General features: G+C 42.5%; 1 protein-coding gene across 40 annotated transcripts in view; it reads left to right on the top strand.

Moving 5' to 3' along the window:
• LOC129743398 (dystonin) overlaps positions 1–22,234 on the top strand; it is a 532,614-nt gene that overhangs the window by 475,146 nt on the left and 35,234 nt on the right. For 12 of the 40 annotated variants that reach the window (XM_055735401.1, XM_055735400.1, XM_055735402.1 and 9 more), the window contains 9 exons: positions 4,297–4,443; positions 4,513–12,026; positions 12,160–12,171; positions 12,453–14,632; positions 14,693–14,879; positions 15,116–15,181; positions 15,415–15,459; positions 15,855–15,932; positions 16,678–16,967. In XM_055735401.1, the coding sequence (XP_055591376.1) occupies positions 4,297–4,443; positions 4,513–12,026; positions 12,160–12,171; positions 12,453–14,632; positions 14,693–14,879; positions 15,116–15,181; positions 15,415–15,459; positions 15,855–15,932; positions 16,678–16,967 (10,519 nt within the window). The remainder of the gene's footprint in view (positions 1–4,296; positions 4,444–4,512; positions 12,027–12,159; positions 12,172–12,452; positions 14,633–14,692; positions 14,880–15,115; positions 15,182–15,414; positions 15,460–15,854; positions 15,933–16,677; positions 16,968–22,234) is intronic. The other 28 variants (XM_055735435.1, XM_055735420.1, XM_055735431.1 and 25 more) reach the window with 4 other exon arrangements.

Raw genomic sequence — 22,234 nt, 5'->3', positions numbered from 1 at the left:
ATCGAAAAAAAAACTATCAAAACTTTCGTCCGATCCACTGAAATTTGCGTAAAAATGCTCCAACTGTGAATCTTTTTCATTAGATCATCCCCCCTTTCTTCCTTGTTCATTATTTCAAACGGTGAATCATCTTCAGGCTGCTCCCTCTATTAGTGACTGAATACCCCAATCGTTTCTAATTACTTTTTTTTTTCGGAAAAAAATGTAATCGTTCTACCAGTTAATCTAGTAAATTATGTGTGATTTTGGATTGTCGGTATCGATGCTCGAAAATATCAATTCAAGTGATTTGTGATTGTACAATTTCTTTTCATTCAAATTCTAATGAACAAAAGTTAATGCAAAAGTGCACCTTTGTCCAAAGCACATTTTCTCAATCTAAATTGCTATTGTTTGAATCTGTTTTATTATTGGATTGAATGTTTTAGAAGCACGATTGTATATTTATTTAATAGAATCTGATAACAAAATAAAAAAATCTAAAAATCGAACTTGAATAAATTAAACTTTTGACAATTCAAAATACTATTTATTTGAAACTTCTTTCAACTTAAACCACCTTAAACTTAGAAAATGACAGCACTTTTATTCAGCACAATACCTTCAACTTCAAAATCACACGTTCTTTGCAAAGTGTTAACATAGTTTCCGTTTTCCCTTTTCTTTTTTTATCGACTCTTTTAATTATGCATTTTATTAGATGCTTTGTTAAACGCTTCGTTCTCCTATACTGCCTTCTACACACGCCAACGTATCTTAATATCGTGAGAAATTGACTGTTGAAATGGTTCATAATTTCATGTTGTTCCTAGCTGTGTGATCATAACGTATCGGAATTCTTGAACGATCTGTTTAATCTTAATCCTGTTTAAAAATGAAAAAAAAAATGTTTAAATGTAGTTATTTTATTTTGGAAAAATACGCCTTTAAAAATTAAGAATCAAACCAGTAATCGGAGTTTGGATCAATAGTATAGGTGCAGTTTAAAGATATAATATTCTCACTGTTCTACGGAAAAACTGTTCAAACATTCTTCACAAACTTTTTGACTTTTTTTTTCTCAACTCTTTCGATTAAGTTTCCGGTTATTCAAATAATTATTTTTTTACAACTCATTTTCAACTTTTGATAAATTTGATTCACTCCACTACATCTAGGTTTAGAAGTTCATACGAGCCCGAAAAATGCCAATTTTGTATAGGGGAGAATGAGGATACTTGATCCCAAGGGATACTTGATTCCTTCGCTATATCTCGAAACAGGAATGTCTCACAAATATTAAATGTTCTAGAAAAATGTGCCAAACAGAACAAAACAACAATGCTGTTATCTCAACAAATTTAAAAAAATATTTTTGAGTTATTGAACTTTGTTTGAAAAATTTAACAAAATGTGATTTGAAGATCTTTGTTATCACTTTGATTGTTTCTCACATAAAAAAATTATAATAAAAATATTTATTCCAATAGGTCAATCGTTAGAGTATAATATGAACTTTATAATGCCATATTTTCAAAGCAAAAGTAAACTTTCAATTTTTTTAAGAAGAAGTTTTCCAAAATGTGTGTAATGGGTATAATTGATTCCTAGAGTACAAAAAGATATATTTTTCTTCTGAATGGATCGTGATCATTGGTTATCATCAAATTACTAATATCTGTCCAATAACTTATGTTTATCCAGTAATTATCTGTTAAAAAAAACTAAAAATACTGTATTTATCACTAGGAAATTGCGCCTTAAAGTATGTAATGGCTCTAGGGTAGTAGACAAAATTTTAGAATTCTCTCAATCTGATACTTACAATCTGTGAAATGAGAACTAATAAGGCAAAAAATAGTCAACGGACCTTTTATCTTCGGATTTTACTAGATTTTTGTTTAGGGCAAGGGCACCCTGAATTAAGGATCAAGTATTCTCCTCGTAAAAAAATTAAAGTTTAAACCATTTATCTTGCCGAATCTAAATGACCATAGCTGTAACTTCCCAGCAAACATAAAACCGATTTAGATTAGATATGATAGCCCAAATCGTCAACAATAACAAAGCGAATCGCAATTCCTACCAAATAAGTAAAGAATCGTAAAAATGGTTAATTAAAGTCGGTGTAAATCGGATATGATAAAAGTTAGCCATGTCTGCAAAATTGTTCTCTCGCGCGGGATTTAGTGAGAAAACAACCTTGTTGTTCTCTCTGCCATAAGCAGTGCAACCAGATTGCTTAAAATCAGAGGGTTCCTCTGGAAAAATTGTCCAATGAAAGAAGCAGCAAATATTGCCGTTGGCAACGGTTTGCATGCATTGCGAGCAAAAATTGCGCCCTCTCGCATACTTTTAGGATGTACGAATAAGGTGTTGAATATTGTCCAATTTGTATAATTGTTATCGCTTGAGCAAGAGGTTTAAAAAGTATTTACCTCCACTTTGGTAGGTAAATGCTGTTTTTTAGAATTTTATGCGATAATTCTATAATGTATATGAAACGTACATCAAAGTTTGTTGAGAAATATACCTATAAAAATGTTTGCTGGGTTTCTTTCTTAAAGGCGGAGCTATTACATTCCTTTATACAAATTTGTTAAATCAGTCTGAAAACAACAGAATTCCAATATTTTATGATCACAAGCATGATTCGATTGCCAAATAAGATGCATGCGTTAAATGGCAAACTCAATGAATGGTGGAATATCATTAAAAAAAAACACCCGGAAACTTATTCTATTGCTTCATTCCTCTGAACACTTGATTCTCAAACAGTCACAAAAAACCCTCTCCTGTCTGTAGGAATCCTATCAGTTCTAAATAGCAACAAAAAAAGCACACATACACACAAACACACCCACAACACAAAAATCACTTGAATGTGTTCCGAGGGTTCAAATCATTGAGATTTCCCAGCCGAAATCAACCACAGGGTATTCGAAACACTTCCACAAAAAGCCACCAGACAACCACCATCGTCATGAAGAAAATATTCAAGAATCCTGGAAAAAAAACACTTGTCAATTCAGTGTTTAGCGTTGGGTCATTCGCGCATGTATGGGTGACAACTCAATCAGTGGACCATGTGTAACACACTGTTTATGTATGCCCGTTAGACCATAATAGTGTTCTATAAATATGATCGACAATTACTTTTTACTTCATTTCGAATAGCGACACTTACTTAGAGTTAAGACAAAAACTGCTGTAAATGTGATTTGCATGTGTCTCTATCCTCCAAACAAATGAGGTAGTATAACTTTTTTGTAATTTTTTGTAACAATGTCACCCTTCTTCCGTAAATGTGTTTATATATTTTCTAGTCTACTTCTGTTTTCAGGACTGTAAATATGTCGTTTATTTACAAATTAATGTCTAGCAATAAAGTTCTTGCATTCCACGTTAACTAATAGAACACTCCAAAATTATTGTACTCAATCGTTAACCAATAACATAGAACATATCGCATGTCACTAACACTAACCAACCAAAGACACAATACACAAATGATTAGACTTGTTTAGAACACGGCCACACTAATCCTAACGTTAAGTTTCCCTTTTGGAAACAACTACTACCTTAAATGTGCGACCATATTTAAACATTGCTCTCTGTGTCGTCGTATCTGTGCTGCTTCGTGTTGAGTTGAGTTGCACCTGTTTGCACAATGTTTATCACTTTTGTAATTGGGAATAGTATCGCGAATCACGTAAGAGAACCGTGTGTATGTGTATGCGTAAAGGAATGATCTCAAGTGTAAAAATACTTCCAAGAGATCAATGCCGTGATACTGTTCAAGGTCACCCACCCTGTGTATGATTATATACCTATTGTTTTCAATGTGTGCGTGTGCGTTTTATACTTTATATAATTTCTTTTACCATTCTTCTTTTTGTCTGCCGGTGCTGCCACCTCCCTTTCTGTTATCATGCTGGCGTGTTTTGTACATGTTTTGTTATATATTCTTGCATTTTCACTCTAAATTGTGTGTAAACTTGTGGTTTGTTTTTCTGCTGTCTTGCGTTGGTTTTTCTTCCTAAACTTTATTCTTTATATATATTTTTCAGCATTGCAGCTTCCTGTTTTCCAGTGTTTATCTGTTTTCTGCGTTTATTTATGGTGTTTCGTTTTCTTCTTTTTATTATGTGTCATCATCATTGAAACATGTACCATTTTACAAACAACCAATGGAGAGACCTTTTGTAAAATATTTTTCTTTCTTCAATTTTACCATAGTGTCCAAACTTTATCGGCAACCGAACGTTATTAACTCGATTTGCTTCCTCTTTTCGTCATTTTTTCCACCTCCAATAGCAAGCGGTCGTCGAAAAGTTTGCATTATGCGAAGATCATCTGAGCAAACTACTCGAATGGATCACACGAGTCGAACAGGACATTGCCTCCGTCGGTGGACCCAAAGAACGTGTAGATGACCTGAGGAACCAAATCAACTCCTTGAAGGTATCTACCTATAACGCAACACGTCCTTAAACGATAATACTCACATATTTCCCTTCTAAACCTATCCAGCAAATCAAGGATGACATCGATACGCAATCGCGTCCGGTGGCCTCCTGTTTGGAGCAGGTGCGTCAGTTGGTTCTGACCGGTGGAGATGTCCTGAGTGCTCCAGAGGTAGCTGCATTGGAAAGCTCGGGCCGCGAGTTGCGGTCCCGCGTGGACAAAGCACAAGATCGCACCGGAAAACTTCTACGGCGGCTTGGATCTGCCCGTGATGAGCTGAGCAAGCTGCGTTCCGAACTCGATACCTTCACCAGTTGGTTGCAGAGTTCGCGTCGTACTTTGGAGGAGAAGGAAAACACTCTCTCGGATCTGAACCGGCTCTCCAGTCAGTCGGAATCCGTGAAAGAATTCCACGGAGATGTTGTGGCGCACCAGGCCGATCTGCGGTTCATCACTATGTCAGCGCAAAAGTTTGTCGACGAATGCAAAGATTACCTCGTTGTCCTGAACGATTTCCGAACTACACTTCCGGAACGATTGCCGCACATCGAACAAATTTCCAGCTCCGACAGTCCCATTCGCCAAGAAGTCTCACTAGTCACTGCACAATACCGTGATCTGCTAAACCGTGCCAATGCATTGCTCGATCGCTTGGCCGGGTTAGGAGGACGTCAACGAGACTATCAGGAGGCCTTGGAAAAGGCACGCTCATGGCTGCGAGATGTACAACCTCGCGTAACTTCTGTATTATCTGATCCGATCGCCGCTGATCCACAATCCGTCCAGGAGCAAATGAACCTAACTAAAGCGCTACAGAGTGAATTCCTATCTCAGGGTAGACTCATCGATAACGTTCAACATAGCTTAGATGCCTTGTTGACGTCGCTTGCCGGTAGACTCAGCCCTGCTGAAGTATCTGCCCTGGAAATTCCCGTTGAAGACGTCAAAGACAAATACAGACAACTCTTGGAAGCTCTCGGCGACCGTTCCAAACTGCTTGATACCGCCCTTGTACAGTCTCAGGGCGTACAAGATGCCCTCGATGGCCTTTCAGGATGGATCAATCAATCGGAAGACAAATTCAAGCTTCAAAACCGACCAGCTTCGCTCATTAAAGATCGTCTCGTCGAACAAGTTCGTGAACACCGTGGTCTGCTGAACGATTTAGAATCTCATCGTACCAGTCTTGAAAGTGTCACTCTGTCTGCCAAGGAACTCATGGCTACAGCTTCCAATGCTCGCCTTGCCAAACGTATTGAAACCAATCTCGGCGACGTTACCGGACGCTTCGAGAAGCTTCTGGATAAGGCACTTAGACGGGGAGAATTCCTGGAAGACACTCTAGCACAGCTCAACAAATTTAATGGTGATGCGGCGCATCTTGAACAAGAACTATCCAATCTCCAGGAAGCTCTCGAGGGAAGAGAACTAACAACCCTTCCCGCTGAAACTATGATGCAACGAATGATGGAACTCAATCGTAACAAAGAGCTGCTACGCCCTCTCTACGAAAGCTGCGTTAAACTTGGCAAGGATCTCATTGCCAAACGCGATGTAACGGATACAGGAATCGTAAGAGACCGCGTCAAGGCCCTAGAGAACGGTTGGAAGAACCTAGACATGGCTCTCGAAGAAAAATTGAAACTATCCAAACAGAAGGCCGAACAGCTCAATGCCTACGAAGAACTTAAAGATCAAGTACTCGTGTGGCTGTCGAGTATCGAAACCAGAACCAACAACTTGGCACCTGTGGCTGTTGATGTAGATACCATCAAATATCAAATAGAAGAGGTCAAGCCGCTAGTCAAAGAACATCGCGATTATGCTGTAACCGTTGATAAAGTGAATGATCTGGGTGCTCAATACGACGCATTGATTAGACCGGAAAGTCCATCCCGTAAACGATCCGTTTACAGTCCAATCAAACGTTCCACAGTCAGCCCAATGCGACGTCTTTCCGGGGACGCTCGTTCTCCAAGCCCGACCAAAGCGTTGGGCGTAGGTCAAAGCCCAACTGTATCGCCACTTTCTCCTGGTGGATCGAGTGGATTCGGTAGTCGGCGCTCATCACAAGATGGATTCCAACTAACCGATCTGACGCCGATCCAGCAACAACTTACTGAGATTAACAACCGATACAGTTTGGTTGGTGCTCGTTTGAACGATCGACAAAACGAACTAGATTCAGTGCGAGATGAGGTACGAAAACATCAGGAGAGTTTGAAAACTCTGGCAGCGTTCTTGGACAAAATCCAGCGTCTTGTTCCGAAGGAGGTAATCAGCAACAAAGAGGAAGCCGAACGTTGCAACAAACAAGCTCGAAAGGTATTGGAAGAAATGTATGAAAAGCAGAGTCTTCTTGATTCTACCAAAGCACAGTTGAAAGATTTGCTTAAACGCAAGCCTGACGCTCAAGGCGCTGATCGGCTTCGATTGGAATTGGACGCAGTCACTGATCGTTGGAAGAATTTGCATGACCTTTGCAAGGATCGCATCAACTTCTCTGAACAACTGCGAGACTTCCTCGATACTCATGATAACCTGAACAGTTGGTTGACAGCTAAAGAACGTATGCTAACGGTTCTTGGACCGATATCTTCTGATCCACGAATGGTACAAAGTCAGGTACAACAAGTCCAGGTCCTCAGAGAAGAATTCCGTGGACAACAACCTCAGCTTAACCATCTTCAAGAGGTTGGTAACGCAGTCCTTGAATATCTGCGTGAGTCATCTCCTGAAGGTCAATCTGTGTCAACTAAATTGAAAACCGTCAAACGTAAATGGGATGATTTGGTCAGCCGATTGGACGAACGAGCCCAAAGTTTGGGAGCAGCTGCCGATAGTTCTAAGGAATTCGATGCAGGTTTGAACCGACTTAGGGAAGCTCTACAAAACATTAGCGATAATTTGGATGCTCTTCCAACTGACCGCGATCATCAAGAAATACTGCGCAAAATTGAGAATCTTGAAAGGCAACTCGAAGGACAAAGACCACTTCTTGCTGATTCTGAAGCTGCCGGTGAAGCTTTGTGTCGTGTGCTTAGTGATCCTGCATCTAGAGCCGACGTCAATGCCCGATTGGCTGCTGTAGGCAAACAATATCAGAACTTGCAGAAGAAACTTGACCTTAGAAAAGCAGAAACAGATGCTGCCCTCCGAGATGGACGACAGTTCGCAGAAACATGTGCTCGTACTCTGGGTTGGTTGTCAGGTGAACTTGGTAATCTTACCGATCGTCTATTGGTATCTGCTCACAGACCGACTCTACAGCACCAAATCGATACACACGAGCCAATCTATCGGGAGGTTATGAGTCGAGAACACGAAGTTATCATGCTGTTGAATAAAGGAAAGGAATTACAGGATAAACCAGGACAAGCTGATCGATCTGTACAGCGAGATTTGGAGAAAATTTCACAGCAATGGGAACGACTGAGGAATGCTGCCGTTGATCGACATTCGCGTCTACAAACCTGTATGGAACACTGCAAGAAGCATTCTGCTGCATCCGAAGCTTTCTTGGGCTGGTTGCGAAACGCTGAAGACAAACTTTCCTCTTTCAAGCCAGGTATTTTGAAGAAGTCGCAGCTCGATCAACAGCTAAAAGAACTTCAAGTATTCCGCTCAGATGTCTGGAAAAAGTCTGGTGAATATGAAAGCACCCGTGGACTCGGCGAATCGTTTATAACGGCTTGTGATGTTGATAAGGAACCTATCAAGGCCGAATTGCAAGATATGAAAGATCGGTGGGAACGTCTGAACAATGAACTTTTAATGCGTGCCCAAACTTTGGAGCTGTGTGCTAAGCGACTTGGAGAATTCAACGATGAGCTTCGTGATTTGGATCACGCCGTTTGTCGCTGTGAAGATCGTTTGGCTGCCCATGATGCGCTGGGCGGAGCTGCTAAAGATCCAAAACTGTTGGATAGAGTGAAAACCATAAAGGAAGATGCAACTGCACTTAAGAAACCACTACAAGCAGCTCGAAAACTGGCGGGTGATATTGCTGTGGAAGCTCGTTCAGCAGGCGGAGATGCCGAACATCTGAAAAGCGAAGTTGATGGAATTTCTGATCGTATTGAAGATTTGCATGCACGGCTAGATGATCGCTGTGGTGAACTACAATCTGCCGCAACTGCTGTATCCCAATTCAATGATGCAGTGAAAGCTCTTGGTGTCGATTTGAGTGAACTTGAAAATCAACTTGATTCGTTGTCGCCACCTGCTAGAGAAATAAAGACGGTGCTCAACCAACTAGATGAGGTAGCGTCTATTATGAGTAAAATTGATCGCGTAGCCGGTAACGTTGCAAGCGTAGAAAGAACAGGTGAACAGCTGGTTGATTCTGGCTTTGCCCCGGATACAGTCGGAACACGGGAACAGATCGGCGGTCTACGCAAACAGCTGGCTAAACTGGAAAACAAAGCTCGAGATCACGACGATTCCCTGCAGAAGGCTTTGAAAGCACTTCAGAAATTCTATGATCTGCACCAAGGTACACTGGACGATCTAAACGATGCTACTGATCAAGTTAAGAAATTGAAACCAGTTAGCTCTGAATTGGAACAGATTCGTCTCCAACAGGATGATTTCCGTCGTTTCAAGACACGTCACATAGAACCGTTGGTTGTTAAAATTGATGAAGTCAACCGTGGTGGACAAGATTTGATCCGTTCAGCTCAGGGAGGAGTTCCTACGAATGTTTTGGAGAAAGACCTGGAGAAGATCAACGATAAGTGGAACGATTTGAAGGATAAGATGAATGAACGAGACCGTCGTCTGGATGTTGGTCTGTTACAATCTGGTAAGTTCCAGGAAGCTTTGGATGGTTTGGCCAAATGGCTCAAAGATACAGAAGAAATGGTTGCCAATCAGAAACCGCCAAGTGCCGATTACAAGGTAGTTAAGGCTCAACTGCAAGAACAAAAGTTCCTCACAAAAATGTTGATGGATCGTCAAAATTCCATGTCATCTTTATTCCAACTGGGACAAGAAGTTGCGGCCGGGTGTGATGCTTCTGAGAAGGCGGCTATTGAACGCCAGTTGAAGGAACTAATGGGACGCTTCGATGCGTTGACAGATGCTGCTCAAACTCGTACTTTGGATTTGGAACAGGCTATGCACGTAGCCAAACAATTCCAAGATCAACTTATTCCTTTGACCAAATGGTTGGATGGTGCTGAACGTGCTGTCAAAGCTATGGAACTTGTACCGACTGACGAGGAGAAAATTCAACAACGCATCCACGAACATGAGCGTCTACATGATGAAATTCTATCCAAACAACCCGATTTCAGAGAGTTGGCTGATATTGCTGGTCAGCTTATGAAACTAGTTGGTGATGATGAAGGTGTGGTGTTGAGTGAGAAGGTCAAACTTAATACGGATCGGTACACAGATTTGGTGCAAGCTAGTGAAAATATTGGTCACATTCTGAACGAATCTCGCCAAGACCTGCGACATCTAGTGTTGACTTATCAGGATTTGGTATCCTGGATGGAAAGTATGGAAAGCCGTTTGCAGAGATTCCGAGTAATCCCAGTTCATACCGAGAAGCTTCTTGAACAGATGGATTTACTGGTCAAGTTGAATGAAGATATTGCCAGTCGATCGCCGAATGTAGAATCAACAGTTGAAGCTGGTTCAGAACTGATGAAGCATATTTCCTCGGACGAGGCTTTGCAGCTTAAGGACAAACTGGATTCATTGCAGAGACGCTACGGTGAACTCACCACCAAGGGAGGTGACTTGTTAAAACACTCTCAAGATGCTCTACCATTGGTACAGCAATTCCATCAATCACATGTTCGTCTGGTTGATTGGATGCAGGCTGCTGAAGCCACGCTTTCCACCGGCGACTCTAACGAGATCGACATCGTGCGACTTGAAGCTGACTTGACGGAAATGAGACCTGTGTTGGAAACTGTTAACTCAGTTGGACCTCAGTTGTGCCAAATTTCCCCTGGTGAAGGTGCATCAACAATTGAAGGAATTGTAACCCGAGATAATCGACGGTTTGAAGCTATTGTTGAACAGATCCAAAGAAAGGCTGAACGCCTACACCTGAGCAAGCAACGATCCAACGAAGTGACTGCCGATATAGATGAGCTGCTAGAATGGTTCCGAGATATGGATGCTTCCTTGCGAGATGCTGATCCACCAGCAATGGCTCCGAAATTAGTTCGTGCACAACTGCAGGAACATCGTTCCATCAATGATGACATTTCCAGTCAGAAGGGACGCGTTCGAGATGTTACATCTTCTGCTAAGAAGGTTCTTAGGGAGTCTCAACCCAATGAAAATACCATTGCTCTGCGTGAAAAACTAGAAGATTTGAAGGAAGTAGTGGAAACGGTCGCCGGACTTTGTTCCAACCGTTTGGCCATACTTGAACAGGCTTTACCACTATCAGAACACTTTGCCGATTCGCACAGTGGTTTGGTGGCTTGGTTGAATGATATGGAACACCAAATTGCAATGCTTGCCATGCCTGCTTTACGTCCTGACCAAATTGCCGTTCAGCAAGACAAAAATGAACGCCTTACGCAGTCGATTGCGGAGCATAAGCCACTTCTGGACAAATTGAACAAGACCGGTGAAGCGCTCATGGCTCTCGTGGCTGATGACGATTCTGCAAAGATAAGCGAAATTCTGGAATCAGACAATGCGCGCTACGCAGCTTTGCGTACAGAACTTCGAGAACGGCAAAATGCTCTAGAAAGGGCGTTGCAAGAGTCCAGTCAATTTTCTGATAAATTGGAAGGTATGCTACGTGCTCTGCAAAACACCGCTGAGCAGGCCAACCAAGCTGATCCAATTTCTGCTCATCCACCGAAGATCCGCGATCAAATTGAAGAAAATGCCGCACTGGTTGAAGACATTGATAAGCGAGGTGAGGCATTTGCAGCAGTTAAACGCGCCGCCACGGATATCATTTCAAAGGCTAATAATCAATCGGATCCGGCGGTTCGTGACATCAAGAAAAAGCTGGATAAACTGAACAATCTTTGGAATGATCTACAGAAGACTACTTCAAAGCGTGGTTCTGCTTTGGATGATACCCTAGGGGTTGCCGAAAAGTTCTGGAAAGAAATGAAGGCAGTAATGGAGACGCTCAAAGAACTACAAGAAGCTCTTCAAACACAAGAACCTCCAGCAGCGCAACCGCAAGCTATCCAAAAACAACAGGTTGCACTGCAAGAAATCCGCCAAGAAATAGATCAAACAAAACCGGAAGTTGAACAAGTTCGACGCACTGGTAGTAATTTGATGTCACTGTGTGGCGAACCGGACAAACCGGAAGTGAAGAAGCACATTGAAGACTTGGACCACGCTTGGGACAATATCACTGCCTTGTACGCCAAACGGGAAGAGAACCTAATCGACGCCATGGAAAAGGCTATGGAATTCCACGAAACATTGCAGAATCTGTTGAACTTCCTTACCAAGGCCGAGGACCGATTCCAAAAATTGGGTCCCCTGGGATCCGACATCGAAGCCGTCAAGAAGCAGATTGCGCAGTTGAAGCAATTCAAGGATGATGTTGATCCCCACATGGTAGAGGTTGAGGCGCTTAACAGGTGAGATAATTCGTTTCAATTTTTTTTTATTGATTATTGTTTAAGAAGGTGCAGGTTTGAAATTGATAAAATAATTGTATTCTATTATATTCCCTTTCATGCTATACATTTTATTATGACAAATGCGGAACAGAGCATTGAACAGGCAAGACATAAATATCGATGTTGTTGCATTGTGATTGGTTTTCTTCATCCTCGTGGAGAACCACTCAATAGAGTTTGCAAAAATGAGATCAAAAATGCTATTGAGTGGTTTTACTTTCCGAAATTATGCTTCATTTTCCTACAATTGACGATTGACTTCTTACTTATTTCTATTTTGACTACAATTAATTTTTCGTTACAAAAAAAAATTCATATTGTCCTAATCTTAATTTGACTCATCCTTTAAAAAGCTGCATTCTAATCTGAGCTTCATTTCCTTAGGCAAGCTGTTGAGCTGACAGAGCGGACGTCTGCTGAGCAGGCTAGCGCTATTCGTGAACCACTAAATGCAGTGAATCGCCGTTGGGAAAACTTGCTGCGAGGAATGGTTGAGCGTCAGAAGCAATTGGAACACGCTCTGCTCCATCTGGGTCAGTTCCAGCATGCCCTGAACGAGCTGCTGGTTTGGATCAACAAAACCGATGCCAATTTAGATGAGTTGAAACCGATTCCGGGGGATCCACAACTTTTGGAAGTGGAGTTGGCCAAACTGAAGGTGCTTGCCAATGACATCCATGCCCACCAGAGTTCGGTCGATACGTTGAACGATGCCGGAAGGAAGTTGATTGAGAATGATCGTGGATCATTGGAGGCTTCAACTACCCAAGATAAGCTCCAGCAGTTGAACAAACAGTGGCGTGATTTGTTACAGAAGGCCGCTGATCGTCAACATGAGCTGGAGGAATCACTGCGTGAGGCACAAGGCTTTACCGCAGAAATTCAGGATCTTTTGGGATGGTTGGGAGATGTTGACGCAGTTATTGGAGCAAGCAAACCAGTTGGTGGTTTGCCAGAGACAGCTTCAGAACAATTGGAACGCTTCATGGAAGTTTACAACGAGTTAGAAGAGAACAGACCGAAGGTTGAGACTTTGATCGCACAAGGGCAGGAATACGTCAGAAGACAGACTCAGATGCAGGTATCGGCTAGTAATTTACAGCACACGCTACGAACGTTGAAGCAGCGTTGGGATGCTGTGGTTTCTCGAGCATCCGATAAGAAGATCAAGTTGGAGATTGCTTTGAAGGAGGCAACCGAATTCCACGATGCCTTGCAAGCCTTTGTTGAATGGCTGACGCAAGCTGAGAAACAGCTTTCATCTGCTTCGGCAGTATCGCGTGTGTTAGAAACAATTCAGCTGCAGATGGAAGAGCACAAAGTCTTGCAAAAGGACGTCTCTATTCATCGAGAATCGATGTTGTTGCTGGACAAGAAGGGTACTCATCTGAAATACTTCAGCCAGAAGCAGGATGTTATTTTGATTAAGAACTTGCTGGTTTCGGTGCAACACCGCTGGGAACGAGTGGTAGCCAAGGCTGCTGAGAGGACACGTGCTTTGGACCATGGTTACAAAGAGGCACGAGAGTTCCACGATGCTTGGCTACAGCTCACGTCTTGGTTGAAGGAAACCGAAACAACTTTGGATACGCTATCTGAGGAAACCACCAACGATGCTGTCAAGATTAAGAAACACCTTGAGAAATTACGCGAGATTCAGAGACATCTGCAATCGAAGGAAAGCTTCTACGATAGTACCATGCGCAACGGAAAGGGTCTTATGGATCGTGCGCCAAAATCAGACGAAGCGGTGCTATTGAGAATGATGAACGAACTGAAGGACTCGTGGAAACGGGTTTGCAATAAGAGTGTTGAGCGTCAGCGCAAGTTTGAGGAGGCTTTACTGCTCTCTGGACAATTTGCCGATGCTCTGCAAGCCCTCTTGGAGTGGTTGCGAAAGGCTAAAGCTCGTCTGGCCGAAGATGGACCAGTTCATGGTGATTTGGACACCGTAACAACGCTGGTTGAACATCACAAACAGCTAGAATCCGATCTGGACAAACGATCCGCACAAATGCAAAGTGTAATGAAGACAGGCAAGGACCTGGAAAAGTCCGACGAAACTAGGGAAACTTCTAAGAACTTGAAGGAATTACAAAAGTTGTGGGATGATGTTCAAAACTTGAGCTCTAAACGCAAGCAGCGGTTGGATGTGGCGTTGAAGGAAGCCGAACGACTTCACAAATCGGTGCACATGCTGCTCGAATGGTTGTCAGAAGCCGAACAAAAGCTACGATTCGCGGCCGCCGCTCCGGACGATGAACAGCAGGCCAACGATCTGCTTATTGAACACAGTCGGTTCATGAAAGAACTTCGTGAAAAGGAATACGACAAAGAGGACACTCTTGGCCTAGCCAATGCTATCCTGGGCAAAGCTCATCCGGATGCAATTCCAATCATTAAGAACTGGATCTCAATCATTCAGTCTAGGTGGGACGAAATTTCGCAGTGGGCTCTCAGCCGTCAGACGAAGCTCGAGGCTCATCTGAAATCCCTCAAAGATTTGGACAATTCAATCGAGGAATTGCTGGCATGGCTGTCCGGTTTGGAATCGACGCTCATGAGTAAGTTTCGTGTTTTGTTTAATCGGTTGGGTTGCATATTTTAAATTTTTATTTTAACAGATCTAGAACAGGAACCGCTGCCGGAGGAGATTCCACCTTTGGAGGTGTTGATTGCCGATCACAAAGAATTCATGGAGAACACGGCCCGCCGGCAGGGTGAAGTAGATCGTGCTTGTAAGCCTCGTCAACCACCGCCAGGTTTGAAGGAAGCCCGCAAACCGTCCCGCGGTGTTATGAAGACGCCTATGTAAGTAGCTTAGAACTGAACGTGATCGAAGACAGAAACCCGTTAATTTTGAGCACGTTTGTTTGCCGCATGACTAATAACAACCGATTGTTTCATTTGATTTTGTTGACGTGTTTTGTGTGTTTCGTTTTTTTCTTATTTTTTCGGTTTTATTCACACCAATAACTCACAAAATACCAATACTTGCGTGTGTGTGTTTATTCATATCCGTGTGACCATCGGTTTTACTCCCACAGTAAGGGATCACAACATGATTTGCGCGAACACTCGCCAGACTACGGCACCCTAGGAAGAAAGCAAAGGTTTGTTCTAATATATTTGTTATTTGTCCCATACTCTTTTTATTATATTTTTGAATATCGAGAACTAACAACAATTCAAATTTTCGTTATTAATCCCATTTTTATTCTTTTTGAAATTTTTTTTCGAAATTTCATACATGTGTTCTTAATTTCATTTATCTGTTTCATTTCCTTTTCGTTCTATTCGACGACCCATTTTTTGCGCGTGTGTGTCTGCTTTCATATCATTATAGTTTCAAGGGATCGCGTGATCAAGGACTTAACTCACGTCGTACAAGGTGTGTATCGCTTCGGCATCTACCGAGACACGGGCTCATCATTGTATATGTTCCATTCCGAGGTGCTAATGGTTGAAGGAAAAAAACTAATGTTCCGATCAATAGCACAAAGAATAGTTTCTGTAGAGCAATATTGTATCTCTTTTATATTCATAGCATGTCTTTTTTGTTGTTTCTTTTTCTATCTTTTCTTTTATCATTTGTTGTATGTTGGCGGTTTATGGTTTGGTTTTATTTTTTAAATATCTTTTCCGTACGATTTGTTTCAATTCGTATTTTATTGGTTTATGTATATGTGGTTGCCGTTTTGTTACGTGTGTGTGTGTGTTTGTGCCCACGCAATTCTTCATTCGTGATCGAAATCACTGAACACCACCAAATCTTGGACCCAACAGTCGTGTGAGTCCTGGACGGGAAACCCAGACACCGGAACGTGATCGTTTGCCGCATTATGGTCCACGATTCTCACCAAGGTATTTTCATTAAAATCGTTTTACATTCAAACTAATGTGGGGGTTCTTTCGTACATTTTCAGTGCACGTTGGCTCTCGGCCAACAATACTTCGTGTTTATCATTGTCGATTTCGTCTGTCCCAAAATTTGTATGGGGTGCTTTGAGCAGTTCTTCAACAGAAGGACGCTCTCTGTCTCATGAACTAACACATATTCTCATTCATTCTCGTTATTGCTATCTGTACATTTGGTAGAAACGCATTAAGCGTTAAGAATATTTCACTATTCCTATTCGTATCAATTCGTAGATTTTTCCTCTCGGGATTTTCATCCCGAAGGATGGTTAATCCTTGGTTGTGATTATAGTCAAGATGACCTAAATTCGGCCACAAATTTTAAAGCTTATAAACCGAAATCTTGGTATTCAAATATTTATTAATTAGCTTGAACTCTTGTTTTATCTTTGAATTCTGTACTTATTGAAAGGAAAATTTTGTAAATATTCAAAACCTCGCTTCAATCCAGGAAAGCTATTATATACTCACGGTTTGTATATTTTTGTGTTGTTTTGTCGTAGTTTTGATGTACTTCAGTAGTGTGTGTTGTTTAGTTTTTCGGCCTTATATACCCTGTAGAATGAGATGTACACACTTTTCACATCGATATCACCATCACGCATCACACATCTTTCCATTTCCGCAACGTGGGTTACCGATATTCCTACAATCGAATCACTCTAACCACAATCTGATTCCCCATTTGCAGCAATCAACCGGAGACGGAGTTGCGCTCACCGCGCGCCAAGCTCCTGTGGGACAAGTGGCGCTACGTGTGGATGCTGGCATGGGAACGCCAACGGCGTCTACACGACCATCTACTCTACCTGCAGGATCTGGAACGAGTGCGGCAGTTCAGCTGGGAGGAGTGGCGCAAGCGCTTCCTGAAGTTCATGAACCACAAGAAGTCTCGGCTAACGGACCTGTTCCGCAAGATGGACAAGGACAACAACGGCTTGATCCCGCGGGAGGTCTTCATCGACGGAATCATCGGAACGAGTAAGTTTCTCAAGATATCTTACTTTAGTGCAACATAGCGATTAAAAAAACTGGTAATGACGAAATTGTAACTCGAACATGAGCATCTGGGCAATAGAAGGAATAAGAATTGTAAAATGCTGAACCCGAGTATAAGCTCATGGTCAGGTAAAGAAACACGCATTACAACGTCAAGAACTCGGGTATAGGCCCATGGTCAGCTGAAAACATCGAAAGTTCCTGGGTAACAAAAATGACAAAATTCTGAACCCGAGTATAAGATAAAGGTCAGATGAAGAAACTCAAAATGATCTGATCATAAGTTCGTGGTCAGGTTAAAAATGACTAAATATTGAACCAGAGTATAAGCTCATGGTCAGTGTGGAACCCCGAATCTGGAACATGTTCAGGTCCAATTTCAGACTTCAGTCTGTCCCAAAGGGCGGTCAAATACCACTTTGCCCTAATAGACGGTCGAATACCTCTTTGACTTGAAGAGTTGCAGAATGGGGGGTTAACAATAGAGAGAGAAGTTTTTGTATTTGGAATGATAATGATACAATATTCCACGATTACTGCATTTCTCTCATTTTAACTCAAATTTACTCATTTTCCCGCAAAATTGGGCACAATTTCAATCATTGGCAAGTTCTTCTCTACCCAAAAGATATTCCTGGGTGAGCCTGGTGTGGCCGATTCGTAGTCGCGTTAGGGCAGTTCTTACTCTGGGTTTGTTTCGAGCAACCCATATGCGGGGGAAGTTTTTCAGTTCCCTGAGTTTGGCAGTTTGATTTGTTGACCAGTCTCTCTCCCAGAAGAGGCAGATTTTGTTAGAGGTGTCACGGTAAGCGTCTTGTTGCGAGATAGGTATAGATGGTGGAGTTATGTTTGCACCTAAAGAAGCCAAGCGGTCGGCAGATTCGTTGTCGGGTATGCCGGCGTAACAGGGAATCCAAACCAGGGTGATCCTTTTCGTTAAGGCCTCATGTGATATGGAAGAGATCCAGGGGTGTTTTATGTTGCCCGTGGAGACGGCTTTTAGCACAGGAGTCGAAAAAGATGGGTGTAGAGGTTGGTTGATTTGGAATATTTTGAAGGGCATCCAATAAGGCGTAGACGGAGCACTGAGATGGTAGAGCAAGGCTACGCTTGTTGAGAGGATCATCAATGTCATAGCCAAATTTGTCGTTAATGGTTTTGGAGCCGTCGGTATAGGTATATGTGAGTCGTTGTCCTGTATTTCCTGTCGACAAGTTCGTAAAAGAGAGATAGGATTGTGCAGGGGTGTTGATCGGCTTTGACAAACAGATGGAAGGGATCAAATTATGAGATCTAGGAGCATAGTATTGGAGCGGGTAACTTGGGGAGCGTCTCTGCTGCCTCCAATGGCAAGCCAAAGGAGTGATTAAGAGGTGAGGTGTTTGGCAACCAGATAGTTGAAAGAAAGTTGGCCGCTTTCGACCATGATCGATTCGATAGGGCTTGTGACAAACGCGGAATCAACTGTTTTTTTTAGGTACGGCGAGCCACCGCGTCCCGCCAGTTTGCTACTCTGGGTCCATGGGTGCAATTGCTGACTCATGATACTATGTACCCCTACACCATAAAGTTCACCTGGGGTCTCTGGCCATAATTCGGCTATACCCGTGATGGGAGACCATACTCGCGCAAAGCGCTCCACGGCAATACTCGTTTATTCGTACTACACCAGCAATCCACTCTACTGTCACGATTCACGACTCACGGGTTGGTAGTCCTTTCACCGCTACTCGTGACTCGAGTCCCACATTCGACCTCTTGTCACAACTTGAGGCGCAAGGACCTACGCCTCTCCTCATGACTCGAGACTCTCTCACGCTAATCCTCTTGACACAGTTCGAGACGCCATGACACGCCTCTCCTCGTGTCTTGAGGGGCCTCTATCAATCCGTTTCTTGATTCAATTCGAGACGAGAACAACTCGCCTCTTCTCGGGTCTGGAGATATCCACACACGTAACCTGTTCTCCGTTTCGACTCTTTGAGACTCATCCTGAGGCCCATCTATTGGGCGCCACATGTTACGGCACAAGGCCCTCTGCCCGTCGTGAGTCGATCATTTCCGCCAATCGGGGCCAGGAAGATCGATCAAAACCCGCTCGAACATTTGGCCGTCCCGCATATCGGGGTCGCGACTACCCGATACTCGTTACGACCCCTCCCTCTTGTAATTGAGCACTGGCACCAAGGTACCCAATCGCACCACGTTTGTGTCACGCTCGGCACGCAGCTCGTCGGCGGGCTGGCTGCACCAAGTGTAACGTGTAGTTCTCTTGGCCGTACGCCTACAGGTGACACGTCTGTAGACACGTTTCCACTCTGTACCACGGGGAGGTGGAACTACTTCGCAGAGCGGAACCAACTGTTCGGATGCATCCGTTGTATAGAGGTTCAAGTTTGTGGCAGATCCGAGGGCCGGACCTACTGATGAATCCCAGACCGTATAGTGTTGATGGGAGTAACCATCCATGAACGAATTTGATAAGGGACTGAGGAACCTGACTTGGGATTTTACCTAGGATACGGTGTAGATTTAATTTATTCATAGTGCTCTTTCTAACTTGGTTCGAATGAGTTGAGCATTTCAGTCGGTCGTCAATCCAAACACCCAATAAATGGAAAGAATGGACGAAGGGGATGAACTGGTTAAATAATTTCAGGAGAGGTTTCTTCCTGTTAGGACCAAGGTGAAGGAGTTTAGATTTGTCAGGGAGAACCGGAAAACTATTTTTGGTGACCAGCTGGCAATTTTGTCTAGGGCTGTTTGTAGCCTGTTTCGTGTTAGGCGGGCGAAGGCAGATATCGAGATGAGCAGGATATCGTCCGCGTAGACTAAGAGCTTAGTGTTTTCAGGAATGATTTTGAAAATAGAGTTTATAGCAATCAAAAAGAGGGTAAGAGAGACTACTGTTCCTTGCGGGACCCCTGTAGGCATTAGTCTTGGGCTGGAAAGAGAGTTGTTGACTAGAACCTGGATATATTGATATAATCTACCGGAAATTTCGCAGTCTCGCAGGGAGGTGAGTATGGTGTTATATTCGACGCAATCAAACGCTTTAGATAGGTCCAATGATAAAAGATCAATGTGTTGACTTCGACTCAAGGTATCATCCAGAATGCACTAAAGGAGACAAAGATATTCATCGATTGATCGGCCGGGACAGAAAGCGTATTGACGGACGTCTAAGAGTAGTTTTTGGTCTATAATGGTGTTAAGGCGGTGGTTGACTAGTCTTTCCATGATTTTGCCAGAGCAGTCATTCAAAGTAATAGGGCGATAACAATCGATGTTACTCGGATCTTTTAGGGGCTTTAATGTTGTTTTGGTTGGATAAGGTCAGATTTTTGAGAAGAGGGTACCCGATGTCATTGGGCCCAGAAAATAGACCCTTGACTATATGGAGGGCAGTGTTGAGTTCATCTAGGGTAAAGTTGGAGTTATAGGAACAGTTAAAAGGTGATACGGTGAAAATTAGGTCAAGGGAAAACGCGTGTAAATCGGTGAAATCGTTTATTTAAAAAATGAAATTAAATTTCTTTTTCAAGTTAAATTAGTATAAAATTCAGGAAAAATATTCAGTTAGGCTTCCGCTTTTCGCCCGGCAATTCGGCCTTACGCTTAACCCCTGCCATCAGATTTTGTACAGCCACCTTGTCCACCTTCTTCGCCGCAGAAAGCCAATTTGCCTTGAACTGCTGCTAAAGAAGACCAAGAAAACTGCTAAGGACAGTTTTTTTGGTCTTCTTCAGGTTCCGCTTGAAAATAGCCCAGTATTTCTCAATTGGGCGGAGCTCTGGCGTGTTGGGAGGGTTCTTGTCCTTGGGAACCACCTGCACGTTGTTGGCGGCGTACCACTCCATGGTCTTTTTACAGTAATGGCAAGATGCCAAATCCGGCCAAAACGTACGGAACAACCGTGTTTCTTCAGGAAAGGCAGCAGACGTTTATTCAAACACTTTTTCACGTAAATTTCTTGGTGGACAGTCCCGGAAGCTATGAAAATGCTGCTTTTCAAGCCACAGGTACAGATGGCTTGCCAAACCAGATATTTCTTCGCGAACTTTGACAGCTTCATGTGCTTGAAAATATCTGCTACCTTTCCCCTTCCTTTTGCCGTATAAAACTCCTGTCCCGGAAGCTGCTTGTAGTCGGCTTTTTCGTAGGTTTCGTCGTCCATTACCACGCAGTCAAACTTCGTCAGCATCGTCGTGTACAGCCTCCGAGATCGCGCTTTGGCCGTCGTATTTTGTTTAGCATCGCGATTTGGAGTCACTACCTTCTTGAAAGTCGATAGTCCGGCTCGTTTTTTGGCTCGATGCACGGTTGCAGACGATACACCCAGCTTATTTGCGGCATCTCGGAGAGAGAGGTTAGGGTTTCGCTTGAAACTACAGTAATACCTCGATATAAAGCAACGAAATTTTTTTTTTCGTTGCTTTATATCGAAGTTACGTTATATCGAAACACTACTTTAAATGGTCCTTTGGAGCATCGATAGTGATCGTAAATGTGAAAAAGTTGATTCTTAATTCTGTTTGTACAGATTTAATACTTTTTACCATTAAAAATCTTGGTTTCAATGCTCTAATCGCTCCTGCTGTGCACAAAAACGCCATCTACAGACAGTTTTGTTTTTTATCTATTAATTCAATGCATTCCTTGACGTTTAATAATTGTGATAAATGTCACCAAATAATGACATTCTGATATGATAGGCGATTAAAACCAAACAAAAATCCCAACGAGGATGTACATATATTCAAAACGGCTCAGAAACATCAGAAATGTTTCTTTGTTATTTTCATAGCAAGTGATAAAATCCGTGCATTCGCGATGGTACAGAAGTCTGTACAGTAGACTGCTGCAAAAATGACTTTTTGCTCCCATATGTTTTTTTCGCTGCCTTTGGGGTTAAAGCATCAGTGTAAAATTTGAGATGATTTGGTTGATACCTAAGTTTTTTATGGAAGAAGAAATTTTTGCACATTAAATCATCCAGAAAAATCAAATAAGCTTGAAATGAAGTCGGTCTTAAATTTTTAGTTTTGACTATTCTTAAGCTTCAATTTTTGCTTACATGACAAGCAGCTAAGTATTTCATGAAAAAAGTTATAACCAATTCAAAATAAAAAATCTGAATCCATTGAAAAGTATTCAAAAATGGCAGACTTTGCTTGCTAGAGCTGTTAATAATTTCATGAAATGTTTTTGCAAGAGCTTTGTTAGTCAAGAAATTCTCTCGCAATGCA

The sequence above is a fragment of the Uranotaenia lowii genome, chromosome 2 (assembly GCF_029784155.1).
Source record: "Uranotaenia lowii strain MFRU-FL chromosome 2, ASM2978415v1, whole genome shotgun sequence".
NCBI lineage: Eukaryota > Metazoa > Arthropoda > Insecta > Diptera > Culicidae > Uranotaenia > Uranotaenia lowii.
Note: the sequence above shows the minus strand (reverse complement) of the source record. Positions and strands in the feature narration are given on the sequence as shown.